At 48.9% G+C, this 16,877-nt stretch overlaps 1 protein-coding gene across 2 annotated transcripts in view; it reads right to left on the bottom strand.

Moving 5' to 3' along the window:
* Positions 1-15,832, bottom strand: part of SUSD3 (sushi domain containing 3) — a 36,417-nt gene extending 20,585 nt beyond the window's left edge. Inside the window, exon 1 of one of the 2 annotated variants that reach the window (XM_075514089.1) lies at positions 15,722-15,832. In XM_075514089.1, coding sequence (XP_075370204.1) covers positions 15,722-15,806 — 85 coding nt within the window. In that variant the 5' untranslated portion in view covers positions 15,807-15,832. Of the gene's footprint in view, positions 1-1,873; positions 2,012-15,721 lie in introns of those variants that run through there. The other variant, XM_075514091.1, reaches the window with a different exon arrangement.
* Between the last annotated feature and the right edge of the window lie 1,045 nt (positions 15,833-16,877).

Raw genomic sequence — 16,877 nt, 5'->3', positions numbered from 1 at the left:
AGGTTGGTTCCTGATACCATTGGTTGGTTCCAGATACCATTGGTTCTTCTTCTTTGTAAGAGCTTTTCAACACAATTTCTTCCCACCAAAGTCAAAACATTACATGTGTCACTACTTCTTGCTTTTTACAAATGTTTTTCTTGAAATGCATAGACGGATTTTTGCCAGTATGACCTTGTGAATTTTACCCAAGTTCGGATTTAATATCTCTGGATAAAATTTGCCCTGATTTTCATCAGCAATGGTCTTCTAATAACTCTTTTGTAAAACATCTCCTGGAAGCTCTAGCATCCTTTGCTATTAACTATCTATAATGTTTTTGTGGTGACATGCTGCATTCACTGTTCTGCTAGGTTAATTTTACCCTTGCATCTCCAGAAAATCATTGTTTAGGTAAGCTTACATCCTCGTATTTATATAAGCAGATGTTCCATATAGATTTGTCCTTTGAATATTCTTCAGGCATGTTTATCTGACTAAATCTGCTACAATCAAGAATTTTATAATTATTATTTTTGAAAATATAATATATTTATATTTTCGTTTTCAGCTGAGGCTGGTGTTTGAGGCTGCATTGCCTCCTGAAGTAACACACAAATACTGCATAAACATTTGCGCTGACCAGATTTACATCTTGATTTCTATTTCTTTTCTAAATATCTAGAAAATACCATGTTCGGGTCTTGCGTTGCAGTAACTATTAGCACCCTGAATAAACCCCCCAGTTATTGCTCATGTAGCTTTTGCAATAGCTGCACCTCAAACCCCACAGATTCATGCCTGACAGCCAGCACCTACAGCTAGGAGCAGTGCTTGAGGAATTTACAGCCTATCAGCCACTTCTACATAGCTTATAGTAAGCAGGAAAATTCATGATTTGTTTAGTTTTGATTAGTTTCATGGCATCATTCCTAGACTTGATACGTGTCTCCAGCACCTAGTTCCCATTACTCCTCGCTGTTGTTCTCCACTCCCAGGCTCACGCTCTGCTTACACTTCCAGATACTGGCTACTACTTCCAAGCGCAAGAAGAAAACTCACTTGCTGATACAGCCCTATGAAGCAAAGGCTCAAATTTTTTTTTTATTTATTTTGATGTCCAACAGAAGTCGTGAGGACTCTCGCTTGTTCATTTTACTCATTGAAAAGGATTAACAAACCGCCTTTTCCACTCTGCATCCCATGCCACTGTACAGCATCAGCTCTGATGAACTGGGATGACCATCAGCCATCAGCTGGCCAATTCCCTTCAGGGTACAAAGAACTGAACACCTTCAAGTTCCTGCAGCTACTTCTGCAGCTTCTTGTACAGCAAGAGCTGATTTATACAAATGCATTTCTTAGCTTGGCTTCACACCAAGAGGATACCCAGCATTCAAAAAGTATCTGAATCTGCTGCTACCGTCTGCCCACACAGAAGAAGGGCATTGGCTATAGCAAATAAAGAGATTATTTCATATGAGAAATAACTGTCCTCAAAGTACAGACACTAAAGTGTAGCGTACTCCATAAATTCTTAATTCACCCAAACCACCGTGTTCAGAAATAGCCACATACGTAACTTCCAGGCACTGAAAAATAGAGAGTAACGGAAGAATTAAGACAAAATAATCCAAAATATCTCTTCTCATGCACAGCCAGCATTATCTGTATTGCAAAATCAATTTGTCAGAAAGAGTTACCATACGGTTTCATTGTCAGCAAGCTGCAGATTTATGTTTTGCTGATAAGAAAACAGAAATGAGAGAGCAACCTAGGCATGCTTGCCCATTAAACGTTTCCTGTGCTCCTTCCATTGCGAAACATAGAGACTAAAAATCAAATCCATCGCATAAGTATATACCAAAATGATCTAAAACACAGCAATAATTACCTGAAAGCATGTTATCAAGATTGCCACTCGCTGTTTGTGCAGAAAAGGAGCAATCCATGACTTTGCCTCATTATTCCCATACACACGTAACTCAAGCCTTTGTGTCGCTTATTGTTGACTGTTTAATGCAACTAAAACACGCTGGAATGACCAGATGCCAGAAAGAGACAGAACATTAGGTTCTATAAACCCCGCAGAAAATAAACAAGCTGATATTATTTCTGCAAGTCTATTTACCTACAGAAGCACGCCTTAGAAATTAGTGTCCCTGAAGTCACAGGCATAACGTTGAACATCCGCAGCAGCCTCACAGAAGAGCTCTTGGAAAAGCTCGCTATGTCAAAAAGCAAAAGAAAAGCAGCTAGAAGCGAAATATGAAATAAAGCAGATGTAGTAAAGCATCTTGTGTGAGTGAAACCGCCTCGCCCCGGCATTGGTCCCCCTGCGACCATGCCTTCGCTCCCTCGCAGAGCTGGCTGTGAATCCCGCCAGGGCTGGGCTCTTAATTGCACGAAGTGCTGCAACAACAAATGGCTACCAGGAGGAGCTTATCCTCCCACTAGAAAACTCAGACACTGGCATGGCTTTTTAAGAAATTAGTGTTAAACATGACATCAACCCAGCAGTAAAAGAGAGGGGGGAGGTCCAGGCTCTTGAAGCTGCAGAGCTTGAACAAGGTCCCCAGCTGTGCTGCAGCCACCAGGAAGCGTGCTATGGAGACTTCCTACTGCTTGGTGGCACCAGGTGATGACCTGCTTCAACCTTTTCTAACAAAAGCACAGGTCAGCAATGGCGTGATTTGTCCTTTCCTACTTATTTCACTGGTTTCCGAGAGTCACTATAAAGCCGAGATGCTAGAAAGCTGTTATAGACCTGTCTGCCTTCCAACACGCACACATGGCCCTACAAAGTTATTCCCCTGGGGGAGGTTTCGGAGGTCCAGGTGTGGCACAAACCACGTGCACCGAAACACAGCCCTCTGCACACACACGACTGTAAGGACCACCTTCAGCAGGCAGGGCCAGGCTCGGCCACCACTGCCCAGGGGAGCTTCACACTCCAGAGCCCCATGGAGACCTGCAAGAACTGCACCAGCAGCCACGCAGGCGGCTGCTCCCCCAGGTCAGTCCCACGGAGGAACCATCTGGACGACCGCGGACAGTGAAACTTGAAGGTACCTACAGAACATATCTGTCAGAGCACATAGTCTGAAAAAAGAAACGCAACTTGTTAATGATATGCGGGTCTTGCCTCTGCCTGATTTCAGCATTTCCAAATGAAAATACTCCCTATAAAACATTCTGGGTTTCTATTGAAAAATTTATTTTTAAATTGTGAAAGAGGGAACCCAATTTCTGATCATTCTCACAGGCCACCATTAAAGACACGTGGAAATGCTTTTTCAAAAAAGCTCGTTCTCCCATTGATAAGGAACTTCCATGCAATTAGAGAGAAGGAGGGAAGGAGAGAAAAAAGGTATGTGAAGCGAGTTTCTTTCTGTGTTCACACATCCATACTCAAATGAGCTCTGCTCACAGCTGTGTTATAGCAGATACCTCAGGCTCGCTCCTACCAACTTCCCTCCTTTTTTTTTCTGTTGTCTGTTTTGTAGGGAAAATTGATTTTTCAACACACTGTTTGCAACATAACTAACCACATGCAATAGTTCTGCAGCATGAAGGGGTGCTGGGACTCCCGCACCAGGCTGAGTCTCATCAGTCGCGTTTCGGGCAGCATTGCTTTCCTTCTCACCGTGTTCAGGGTCACCGGCGAGGTGGGGGCCCCTAGGACAAGTGAGCACATCTCAGTATCCTGCATGCCTCCTCGTGTACAGCTCGTTTCTGTCAGCAGCGCTTCTGCGATTTCAGTTCAGCCGTGGCAGCGTTTGGGCAGCAGCCGCTATCGGGCAGAGCAGGGTCCTTCCTGGCTCGGAGCAGGGAAAGGTGCATGTACAGAAGAAGAGAGAAGCAAATGCATCCAAAGAAAAGAAAGAAACAGCACAGTGTCAAATGCCAAGCAGCTCTGAAACACAAGAGGGGCAGGAGCGCTCACCAACACGACCTTTTCAGGTAAGTGAGCAGAAGCACAGAGCCAACCGCTGTTGGATGCTGGGGACACCTCAGTGGGAATCTGATCCTCCTGAGCTTCATCCTCCGACTGGACAAAGCTGGTGTGACGCCGGTGAGAAGTCGTGGGAAAGGCATTGAATCTGCTCGTCAACACGGCTGAGGTGGAGCAGGCACTGGTGCTGTCCCCTGTGCAATCCACGTCATGCGGGGCCGCCGGTAACTCACTCCACAGAGCAGCGATCCCTACACCCAGCTGGGAAAATACACAGTAAGGTATTGACCACTGCATGGTCCTTGACAACTCCGGGTGCCCTTCGGTGGATGAAGGATGGTAAAGCCTACTTCAAGGTCTTTTCATGCCTACTAAGGTAGCAAAAATCATCAGATAGCAGCAAATTCTTGGCTTCCATCTCCGAAAGAAACCCTTGCGCTACGCTGCTGCAAAATCTGACATCCAAATCTGAAGCAGACAAATTCAGTTCATCTCTCTTTACGATACTGAGCCTTTTTCTCTTCCCTCTCCCAGCATTTTTCATCTGGCTTTGGAGCTGCTCAGTGTAGTGAACAGGATGTAGCAAGATTTAGGACCAACCCTACTCTGAAATAGCAGAGGGCTGCAAGCAATTTTAATCCATGTAAAATCCAAGCTACATATCAACCCAAGTGCTTGCTTAGGGTTTGATGACAACATGTGCGATCCGCTTCTATTTCAGACATAAATAATGTGTAGCATTGGTGTAAAATGATTCTTATTCATGTCTTTTATGTTACTCTTTTAAGAGAGAATTTGTTCCAGTCACCGTACTGCCATCTCCATGATTGACTTTTTTTGCCAGTTTACATCAAAGTCAGGTTATTCTCATCTGTAGATTTTACTCTTGGATCTAGCAACAAGGGCAATACTGAATACTTCTCTTCTTATGGGAACAATTAAATGAGAAAAAAGGACCATGTGAATAATGAGGTATTTGATGAAGTCCCCAGTAAAGCAAGAACAGATGGGTTTTCTGTGCTTTATTAGTCTGTTTACCAACAGAATTGTAAAAATAGGTTATGACACTTCTGAAAAGTTAATAATAGTGCAACTTTCAAGAACAGGAAGGAACCGTTAAACCTAAAGCAAATTAGAAGTGTTCATCTATTTATCTCTTCACCAGTACTTCCATATTTGAAAAAAAAAAAATTAATTTTATATCTATATCTATATATCTCCACTGTGGAGCACACCAGAACTATGCCTTAAATCAAACTGGTCCCAATTAAAAATTACCCGTGGAAGTGATGCCAACAGTTGCTTTTGTGACTGATTGCTTAGTGAATGGAACTAATATTCATAGAATCATAGACTGGGTTGGGCTGGCAGGGACCTTTAAAGGCCACCTAGTCCAGCCCCCCTGCAATGAGCAGGGCCACCTTCACCTCGATCAGGTTGCTCAGAGCCCTGTCCAACCTGGCCTTGAACGTTTCCAGGGATGGGGCATCTCCCACCTCTCTGGGCAACCTGGGCCAGTGTTCACCACCCTCAGCATAAAACATGTCTTCCTTATGTCTAGTCTGAATCTACCCTCTTTTAGTTTAAAACCATCACCCCTTGTCCTATCACTATAGGCCCTACTAAAAACTCTGTCCCCATATTTCTTATAAGCCCCCTTTAAGCATTGAAAGGCTGCAATAAGGTCCCTCCTCTTCATCATTCTAAAGCAGATAATAAATAAATTACATACTTGCACAATGCAGAGTTTGTGGCCTAGTTTCTAAAACAAAGATCAGAGATTAGAATTAAGAGGAATAACCTGAAATGAGCTTTTCACCTGCACTTCAGCTGAGACCCTGAATGTATCGAATGTCCTGGGGCAGAGAGACCCGATGGGCCGGTGATCTCACCAGGATGCAACCAAAATCCAGCGCTCCAGAGAGCTGAGTCCCAACATGCCCTCCCCGCCGGACAGCGAGGGGTCCAGCCCTTGCTGTGCTTGCCTCCGAAGTCTGTTAGAACTGCTTCTTGCATAATAAAGCATTGGTATTTACAAGAAGGAGAACAGAAGTAACTGGTTACACAATACCACAGTCTTCTACAGATGGTCCTGAGCCTCCCCCGTGCATCTCTACATCCGCAGTCTCTGGAGAGGTTCAAATCCAAAGCAAGACGCGAGTGTTACCCCAGGATCTGTCACCCCATCTTCAGGAAAAGCCAAACAGAATCAGGGATGTGAGAAACATGAAGCCAGACAAATGAATCCATCAGCTCAACTCTGAAGTTGAAATTTGCAGGTCAGGAATCTGTTTCTATATCATTTTATCATTTTCCTTCTTCTCAGGGGAAAGACTAGGAGCATGCCCGCACCTTCCCTCTGCCGCCAGGTCCCTCTCTGTCCTCAGCCAGGTTTTGAGAGGCACATCCTTGCTGGTGGAAGCGTCCTTCATGAAACATCAGGCCGGTGAACCTACAGTTTATATTTTCAACTTTTATCATTATTTTTCCCCAGTGCTCATGAATAACCTCTCATTCGTTAAACCTGTGCAGCCGACTGTAACATTTCTGCAGACGGTGCAAAGCGATACGTGGGCTCCATTAAACAGACCCTGTGTATTTTCCAATGGAAACTATGACGAGCAGAAATGTTAAAATTTTCCCTTGTCCATAGTTGAGATATCTTGGACCAATGCTCAAAGCATTTTTCGTCATCACAATAACTGCAAGAAAACAATCACCGCAAACAAAATAAAAGTTAAACAAATATGCTACAGAAGGCCAATGATTTTGGGAAATCCAAATTGCAGCATCCAACTCAGTATTTAGCATCCTGCTAACAGGAATCAGGTATCAAGAGGAAAACAGACAAGTTGTACTAGCAGGCTGTCTTCGGCGAGCCCTTCTCCGTGCTTGTACGGGAGCCTGACGTGAGAGAGAACCAACAACTGCTTACAAGAACCAACAACCGCTGACAAAACTATTTCAGCAACCTCCCTTTGCACAGAGATGATGACGGGCATTTCTGGGGTCTGGAGGAGGCTGCAGGTGCTCGCTTGTAGGAACTAGAACTGGAAAACGCGACCCGTTTGTCTGAAAGGGGATGCTCTGACAGATCCACTCTCTTGCTTTTGTTCCCTTTAAAATGCAGAAAGAAGAAAAATGTCAAAACCACCTTGTCCGGCCAGTTCTAATACAAATGCCTTATCGGCACTCATCCTATCAGTGGGCCCAAGCAAAGGGCTTGCTGTCAGAAAAGCTTTGGCTCTGTGGCTTTTCACCTACAAAATGGTTTTGTACCTCTAAGGATCTCTGCAAAACCCTTCGGCTTTTTCTCTGTAGAGCAGACATTTTTTTTTTAACACCTGAGTGGATCAATTTTATATTTAACCTGAAAGCCAGCTGGTAACAAATCCAACATTTTCTGGCTTCCCTTAATGATTATCAAAGTTTTGTTGCCAAAATTAAACATTTCAATAGATCTTTGGTAAACTGAGCAAGATTCAGATTTTACTGCTTCTTGCGGATGAGGAAAGTAAAATAGAGAGAAACCAGCAGCGCTGCTGTCCATTACGCTCTGGATCTACAGATTCAATATATAAATCACTGGTGCCTCTGGTGACCCCCCAGTGGGCTGCATGGACGAGCAGAAGAGCTGGGCAGAGCTAAGCTAAGAGTCTCAGGAATTAAAGGATACAGCATAGAAAATGATTATTTGAACACACCTGATGGAACCATGAGTCTGAATACAATGCCCTGGCAACATCAGACATCTCCTGCTTTTAGCGTGGTTTTCAATAGTCTATTTAATTTGCAATAGACAGCATAGAAATTCAGCCCTTCATTGAAAAGCTATCCACTGGAGAAGCCAAAAGAAACCTATTTTCACAAGGAAAGCACGTGTCTGTTAGGAGCCGTAGACGGATGAAGGATGAAGGATGCCCTACCGGGCAACGGGACGGGGCAGAAGCTGCTGCTCGCGCCCCGCAGGAGCCCCCCGCGCCGCCGCCCGCTCAGCCGCCCTTTGGGGAGCCCTCCTGCGACACCCCTGGAAGGAGCAGCATCCCTGCGCGCCTGTCGCCCACACCCCGACGCGCCTGACTCCGCGCCACTCACCCAGGCACTACGGAGAAACGGAGCTCAGCCCGGCTGGGGGTTTGGCCCCTGTACAGCCAGCGGCGGCTCCGGGTTATCTGCCTGCAACAACTGTTTGGTCTGCTTTGTGCACGGCGGCGTGCAAACGTGCTCGGGATAATGAACGTCGCCGATAAGAGCAGATGGCCCCGATGATGCGGTTGGTGGCCTCTTGCTTCTGCGTGACGTTTGCTAGACTGCGCACAACCTCTGTGGACGGCAGAAATCCCTGCCGGCGGGGGGGACACGAGGCGAGCACTGCACCGACACTGCCTTGACTGAAAAATGCTCTAGTGGGATGGGTCCAGAGCTGGCCAAAAACTGCTTCAGGCATTAGAAAATTCATCCCCAACATGAGATTTTAGGTGGAACAGAAATGCTTGTTACTTGATGATTACACACTCATTTTTGGCCAAAAAGCCCCAAAACATAGGAATTACATTTGCACAAAGCACTTATTTGTAAAGACTATAGAAACTTTTCAACCTTTTCTCTTTGAAACTACTTTCTTGTTTTAAAACTGACTATTGAATATAGGTTTGTTAGTTTCCTAGGGGAATTTCCAACCACCCTGTTAAGCAAAACCAGCCTGAATGCTAGAGACCTTGCCTGCCTTTGCTCCCCCTGGCCGGCCCGTTTTGGCTTCTGCAAGTGTTTTTTCCTTCCCAATAGCAAACTGAAGCTGTTCCTGTACTTGGTTTGCTGTGTTAAACTGCTAAATGTGCACCACAGAGCTGTGACCCGGCATTCGCAACTGTCAGCAAGAATTTCTGTGAATAATTGATTTTTTTAGACAGGAGTCTGAAAGAGTTAGCAATAGCATGCAATTTATTATGGACTGAGAAACTAACAGCCAGATTTAAAAACCTTCTCTGCAGTTTTATCACTTTTTATTTTTCTTCTCTCTTTTTTTTTCGCTGCTGGGTTCGGCTTTCCTGTTCCCAGGCTTCACCCACGACAGCAGAGGGGCACACAGCCAGGAGCCTGGCCACGGACACAAGAGCAACCTGCAAAACTGCAACACATGAAAGTCACGCAGCATCCTGCCAGAAACCGTTCAAGCACAGCAATGATTAACAGTACGAGTCAATAAGCACATCTGCTTTCAGCGTCCCTGGCCGTAGGAATTAGTGAAAGATGGCATGAAGATTGACAGGGATGCCAGTATAAGGACAAAGAACCAGTCCACTGTGTTTAGGTTTTCCCATTAATATAGTCAATGATTGCAGGTGAGTTACACGCAGAATGACAAGTAGCTTAAGCGAGTAGATCAAAGGGCAGCAGCCCCGTGCCCTTCCCTTTCTTGTACTGCACATGTCTAAGAAACCAAGATCTGCATCAGATAATTCAGCTAAATCACCGGCAGCTTTTGGTCAGCAAGAATACAGGGCAAGGATAGTCTCTGATTCATATTTAAAATGAGTGAAAAATTTAGTCCCAATCTATACTTCTGTATTTATTAATGATAACGGGCCAACCACCAGAGCTCTCTCTTGCCTATGCAAAACTGCCACTGGCTTCGTGGGGCACCTCTTTTAGAGCAAAGCAAAACCTGTGTGTCCGGTCCAGATGCCTCTTTTGACCCAACCAACTAGCAAAGGTCTTGAGGATTACTGCAGCTCTGAGGAGAAACTCTCCAGGGTATAATTCTGCTCTTTTACATGAAGGCACAAATTTCTGCTCTCCTGAACAGGAGGCATCGAACAACTCCCCCCTTGCACCTCCTTCGCCCACCCCAGCGGAAAGCATCTTCCCAAACATTGTTTCCCAGCCCATGCGTGCACTCAGGTTTTTGTACCCCATCTCCCCCCTTCACCTAACCCGGCTCCTGTCCCTGTGCCGAACCCCTCCTCAAGCCGAACCCCTCCTCAAAATAATTCCCAATCAAAGACCCTCTGCTTAGGAGACTTGTAATGTGAGCAGCATTGTGTTTGGCTTTATTTCATCCCAGAAATAATAACTTAATAATCACTTCCAACTCCGTTAGAGGAAAAGCAAGCAGTTCACCCATCCTCTTCCCCTACGAGTGTTTCTACCAGCCGCTGCTACTCCAATTTACGCTGACGCAGCTGCGAGCGCTGCCTTCCCGAGCAGCCTGGGGGCTGTGGGGCCAGCGCTTCTGCACCTGCCATAGACACTCTGCTCTGCTGGCAAAAGCTTGTACGTAAACCAGGCACCAGCCCAACCCCATCTCTGAGACCCTCAACAGATACAGGAATTGATTTATTTTGGTGAGCGGTTGCTCATTCTGCAACTTCTGCATTTCTCATTGTCATCTTAAAAGAAACAAAACGCGAGAGAGGCAGACTTTGACCGAGACTGCAAAATCATCTCTCTGTCAATCTTTTGATCCACTGAGCTAGTCAAAACTGCTCCTCAGAATAACACGCTTGCTTATCTGCAACGGCATTTGAAAGACAATGTGTCAATAAAATGCCTAAGTGAAAACTAGCAACTGTCCTCCATGTTGGCTCGTCCCCGTCAAATTACTGAAGGGAAGATTCTGTAATGCCAGACACAGAAAAAGTCAGTGGCAATCGTGACTAAATAAGCTAAGTAGTGCTAATTTCAGCACACTTAAAATTCTCTTTATTGTAGAATTGCAGACTTGCAACGGGAGGCTCTGCTTTCTCACGGGAGTCCAAAGACTGCGGTGGAACAGCAAAACTGGCAGCGTTTTGGCCCTTTAAAATGGACCGCATTTCTGGTCACAGCACTTTCTGTGCTGGATTATCTGATGTCATTTGGGTGGTTTTGTTTCTGTGTTTTGAGGCTCACTTCTGATTTTTGAAATATCAATGTTTTGGGTCCAAAACATTCAGTTCACTTCCTTCCCTAGCTGAAATTCAGAGGTCTAGACATAATTCATCTCTATAACCTAGGTAATTTAAGAGTAGCTAGGACAAAGTATTGGAGAATACCATGGGGAACAATCTTGCACTGTGGAGGACTGTGCCAGAAGACCTAATAACTCTTTTCCTTCTCCATTTTGTACCATTCTAGAGTTTTTATGACAATCACAAAAATCATTCCCTCAAAGCAGTAACAATGCCTGGTGCAAATGCCTAACCACTAAGATGAGTATCTTGCAGTACAGGAGATAAAACCAATTAGCTGAAATTCTGCAGCTGTTACTTCTTTTACCTTATTTAATAAAAAGTTTCACTTTGATCATGGGAGAAAAAGGAAGGAGAAATAACTCTGAAGAAATTACAAGCCCATATATTCTAAATTGTGTCACGTTCTGCCCTGTGGAAATGAAATTCGGGATCAATGTTTTCTTCCCCAGCCTCAAGATCACAGGAACAAGCCAAGAAACCTCCTTGCAGCCTTTCTGCAGAGCAGCAGTGCTCTTGGCTTTGAAGAACAACTTTGCTTTTGCTTTCCTGGAAGAGCAACTGAAGGTTCTCAGTGACATGATTTCACAGCTTCTGCACTGGCAAGGAAACTCACTTCAGAAAAAAAAAAGTTACTCGTAACAAAAGACCAGACATCTCAAGTCACGTCAAAGATACATCCAGCCTGGTACCTACATCCCACCATGGCCACCAACAGTCACCCCGAGTATAACCAAGCAAATACATGGTGATACCTCTTCCACCCTCCAGCAAACTGCAGTGTGTGGCCGTCCTATGCCAGAGATCATGTCTTCCCTTAAATGGTGTCTGCTAGATAATTCCTTCCACGACTTGGTCTGGAAGTAGCATTCACACCTTACTTCTTCCCTGGCTTGGGAAGGCAGTGGGACGAAGCAGAACCACAGCTACAGCCAACAACCCAGCAGCAAGAGACCTACTGATTTATAACCTGGCATAACGATTGTTTCTGTCGTGTTCTGTATTTCTTTCCTATGCTCCCTCTGTCTGTGGCTGCACCGATGTGTTTGTAGATGTACCTATATTTTTATAGAAGTATGTGCTGCCCCAGTCTGAAAGAGCTACAGGATTGCATTGAGGAATGATGGAGGAATCACAGCAAAAGCCAAGGTACCACCCTGGAAAAACAGAGGGCCAGAGCCCCCAATTTCAGCAACACAGAGACTAAAAATAATGATACACCTTCATTACTCTCTCCTCTTTTTCCTATTTCACCAAAGGAGCCCCCAATATACTTTGAGCAGCTTCAGAGGCAACAGCAACTCGGTGGCAACGCAGCGGCTGGGCTGACAACAGCCCCCCCGCTTCACGGCAATTCCCGCAGGGCAGGAAAGCGCTCAGGTCACTGCTTACATGAGCATTTCGGAATTTCAGAGGCTTTTCCAGATAATATAACGAGCCTGGCAAGAGACGGTCGATGAGTATCTGTCCATAGTAAACTACTGCAGAAAGGCAATAATACTGTAATGCTGCTGTGACAGCAAAACAACCACCGTACGATATGGAACACATAAAAGCATCTGTATCATTTAAAAATGTACGAGGCTGAATTGAAGAAGGCTTCTTCTCAGCTTCCAGGCATGTGCTGCACTCTTCCCCCACCCCATGCTCCCGCTCTGCACATGTGCCCTTCTGACAGGCAGAACATGCGAGCAAGAGGCGTAAGGTGTAACAACAAGGTGTAAGTCAGGCTCCCACAGCCCCTTTTGCAAGTGCGCTGCTGAACCTCCTCAAGCACAGGGTGGTATCGTTCTCCCCGCTCAAGGTGAGACTGTCAAGAGGGAAAAACCACTCCTCAAAAAGTAGGCAAGACCAGGGAAAGCAGAAGATGCCTGAATTTCATAGCTGTGTTTCAGGAAGCTGTAAGACCCTCTAGGTATACAGGCATCAGGCTGTGCCACAGAACTTTGTTTAACTTCTTTCTCATTTACGCGTTAATTCAAATGGAGATCTTGCCACATTTTTTTTTCCATCCTCTGCAAAAGGAAGGCCTGAGGGAGTTTGTCCATGCAAGTCTTTATTATCACCCTATTGCTCATGGCCTGAAATTTTACAAGGGGGCATTCAATCAAAGCAGCATGAAAAATGATCACCAACAATAACATGATACAATGAATGACACTGTATAACAGTTGTCATCAGCTTTCTCTAGAGGTGACTTCTCCAGCAAATACTGCTGCATAAATAACACGGTCGCATTTTAAATTAAGCATCCTGAACAGGAGTTTAATTTACAATTATACAACAAGTAGTCATAATTTTAGCTATCTGAGCCACTCGGACTTAACAGCAGCACATCCACCTAACTCAATTTGTTACTCATTCGTAGTGACAAATGGATATTCAGCAAAGGTGAGATCTGCACAGATGGTGAAGGCCAAGACAAACCTCCATAAAGTAGCAAGGCAATGAGAGGAGAGGGGCCAGGGGAGCACGACACCCAGCAAAGGTCTGGCAAAGCCCTGCGTGCCGCAGGCATCTCTGCGGGTCCTACAACAGATGCAGCAGCTACGTGCAGGCATAGCCATGCCCTGATCCCGCGTACTCCCTTTTTACACCAATTTAGCACCTTACTAAGAACTCCTGCTTCACAGTTTTGGTGTAGTTGGTTTGGAAAAAATGGTGTTTGTTGTTCTGGTTGGAGATATGGCTGAGAGAAGCCAGGTTCGTAGATATCTGAGGGATTAACTGAGGGTGGAATTCTAGTCTGAATGCCAAATTTTTTTTGGTGGATCCCACATTTCTGGGAGTTTTGCCACAGACCTATGTAGGGCAAGACTAGCCTAGGCAGGAACAGAAAGGCTGAGTGTAACATGGGACATGCCACTTCCAAACCTCACCCTCATTGTGGGCAAGTCTAGCCCCAGAAGACAATTTGACACAGCAAATAAAAGCAGCCAAATATACAGGATTTTACAAAAGAAAAAAGTCAATAATTAGTAACATTAGCATCAGACTAGAGCAACAGGGTCTACACTTGTGTTTGAGTTGTTAATTCTCTAAGTAGGTTTCCCAGAACTTGTTTCGCATGTTTAAAATGAACTGCTCTATTAAATTCAAATTAAATGCACAGTTAAGCACATTCAGTGGATGCAATTTAAAGCATTACTACACTGTTAGCCCAAACACGTTTGCTCATTTCTATCAGCACAACAAAATCAGGTCATTGATAAAGTCTGTTAGAACCGCACGAGCAAATTAAATAGCAGGGATACGTGGGGACAGGCTGCGAAGGAGGAGGTCCCTGAATTTCAGGAGCGCTCAGCCCTGCTTGCACCGAAGTCGGGGAAAAACCCTGTCTACCCTGCGATCTGCAGTACGGCAGGGAGAAACCTGGGCAAGCAGCGCTACACCAAAAGCAGCTCAGCCGCAGCCGCACCGAGCTCGGGCAGGCTCCTTCCACCCAGCCTTGCTCCCAGGCTTCAGAGCTCGCTGGGGCTGCGACCAGGCGGCTCCCGCTGCCCGAGCCAGCAGCGCTGGAGGCCGCGGCTCTGCCTCCCTCCGGGGCCCGGGAACTCGCAGAGGCTACAGCCCCCGTGCAGTGTGCACATCCCACCTGTGTCAGGGCCAGACCCTCTGTCAGCTCCCATTATCATCACGGTAATGCGACCCATTCGAGTCGAAAAGGTTTTGAAAGGATGTTATGATCTATGCAATCAAACTGAATAACAAAACTGAGGGGGAAGAGAGAGAAAAGGAAGCAAACCAGCTTTGATTGGTTTCTCATTCCACTCCTCAGTGTACTATCCTATTCCATTAAAACACCGATATCTTCATTTTCTACCCAGTCAATTTACATTTTCCCAGGGATGATTTCTCTTTGAGGACCAGCAGCTTCCAACAGGCTGCAAGAAGATACGGGCTGTACCCCCTCCCTCTTTAAAAGCAGACTTGATTTCACATTTGCCCAGCCCTCAGAGCTGCGAGCCGCTCGCCACCCCAGCACCCCGCGTTCGCTCAAGCGAGCAGACTCCAAACTCCCATAAATTCACCCCAGTGCTTCCTATTTAAGAGCAATTACACCACAGCGGCAGCCCAGGCAGGCAGCTGCCGCCTCGCCAGGCCCTGCAGCGCAGGACACCCCGCGCAGGGCTGTTTCCTCAGATTGCTACTGGGGCTCCAGCAGCCACCTCTGGAGGCATCTGGGGTGACCCGCTGCGGCGGCTCTGGGGAGGGGGCTGCTGTATGAAGCCCTGCTCGAACACCCATCCCTGGGGGTGCCCGGGGCGGCCCTCACCCCGCCTGACCCCGCACCCCCGGCGCTGGCACCGCAGCCTCGCCCCGCAGGAGCCGTCGTTCCCCGCTCGGCACCCGGAACGCAGCCCGGGCAGAGCCGTGTCAGGGCCGCCGAGACCCCGCCGAGCCCCCTCCCGCGCCCGGGGCGGCTCCGGGACACTCGCCCCGCGGCGCTGCGTCCCCGAGAACTTCGGGTGAGGGCGAGGTGTCCCCCTGCCCTCCGCGGCCGCAGGGACCGGCCCCGCAGCCGGCACAGAGGATGACGGGGAGGGCGCCCTGCCTGGAGGGGGGGTCCGCAGCTGAAGGCGGGGGTAACGCAAACCTGGCCGGCGGGTCCCGCGCCCCTTCCCGGGACACACACACACACACACCCCCCCTCCGTCCAGGGGGTCCCGCACCCTGCCCCGGGTACGCCGCATCCCTGCGCGGGGGGCGGGGGGAGTCCCGCACCCTGCCCGGGGTCCGGCGCCGCCCCCGCTGGCATCCCCCTCTCCCGGTGCGGCGCAGGAGGGAACTTGTGCGCGGAGCGACGCGGGAGCCGGGGCCGGGGCCGCGCTCGTACCTGTGTATCCGCGGGAGCCGCCGCCGTCCCGCCCGGGCGCGGCGGTCCGCGGCACGTCCAGCCCCGGCGCCGTGGCTGCCGGCATGGCTCCGCCGAGCCCAGCCGCGCCGCCCCGCGCCTCCCCGGCAGGTGCAGCCCGCGCCCTCCTCCGCCCGCCCTCCGCCGGGGCCGGGCCGGGCCGGGGGCGGGCCGCCGTCCCGCGGGAGCCGCCGCCGCGGCCCCGCCAGCCCGCGCCGGGCGCCCGCCCCGCCGCCCCTCCGCCGGCACCCGCGGAGCGGGAGGAGGGGAAGGAGGGGGAGGAGGAAGGCGGGAGGCGGCGGCCGCTCGGGGCTGGCGGGAGCCCAGGCGCCGCCGGAGCGGTTCCCCAGCCCGCTGCGGCCCCGGGGCACCGGGCAGCGCCGTGCGGTGACACCCCCCGGGGCCGGGGGCCGCCCCCACCGGCATCCGGGGCACGGCCCGTCCTCTCCCGACCCGCACGGCTCTCCCGGAGCGGCCTGGCGGGGATGCGGCACCGCCCCGCGGCGCCGGGCAGGGGGCTGCCTGCCCTGCCTGCCCCCCGCTGCCTGCCCTGCCTGTCCCCCGGCTGCCTGCCCCCCCTGCTGCCTGTCCTCCCTGCTGCCTGCCCTGCCTGTCCCCCGCTGCCTGCCCTGCCTGCCCCCCCCCCCCCCCCCGCTGCTCCCCGCTGCCTGCCCTGCCTGCCCCCCCGCTGCCTGCCCTCGGCCCCCAGTGCGGCCGGGACGGTGCTCGCAGCCCGGAGAGCCTCAGGTGGGGCGGGCTGGTCCCATGGGTCTGGTCTTCTCATTCTAAACATGCTGCCTACTGCTCACTGTGCCATCGTATGCCAGGAGCTGCATCTCTCACGTATATGCAGCTTACGGTCTTCAAAGTTGTGTTTATTTTCACTGGGATCTGAAACTAAACTCACTGGATAGTGCCAAGATCCATCATCTTCCTACCTGGGAGCTGGACGGCACACACCAACACGCACAGGCTATTCAGTGAAACCCAAGCGCCTTGCGCTCACTTTGGGTGTAACACTGTGCCTATCACATCCTGGCCATATCACCCACAGCCACTTATTACCCTGGCAGCGTTACCTCAAACGAGGGAGTCTGGGTCTCAGCAGCGTTCAGTGAGATCGTTGATTTGCTGACAC

Source organism: Mycteria americana, chromosome 11 (genome assembly GCF_035582795.1).
Source record: "Mycteria americana isolate JAX WOST 10 ecotype Jacksonville Zoo and Gardens chromosome 11, USCA_MyAme_1.0, whole genome shotgun sequence".
Classification (NCBI taxonomy): Eukaryota; Metazoa; Chordata; class Aves; order Ciconiiformes; family Ciconiidae; genus Mycteria; species Mycteria americana.
The sequence above is the reverse complement of the archived record's forward strand: the minus strand, read 5'-3'. Positions and strand labels throughout refer to the sequence as shown.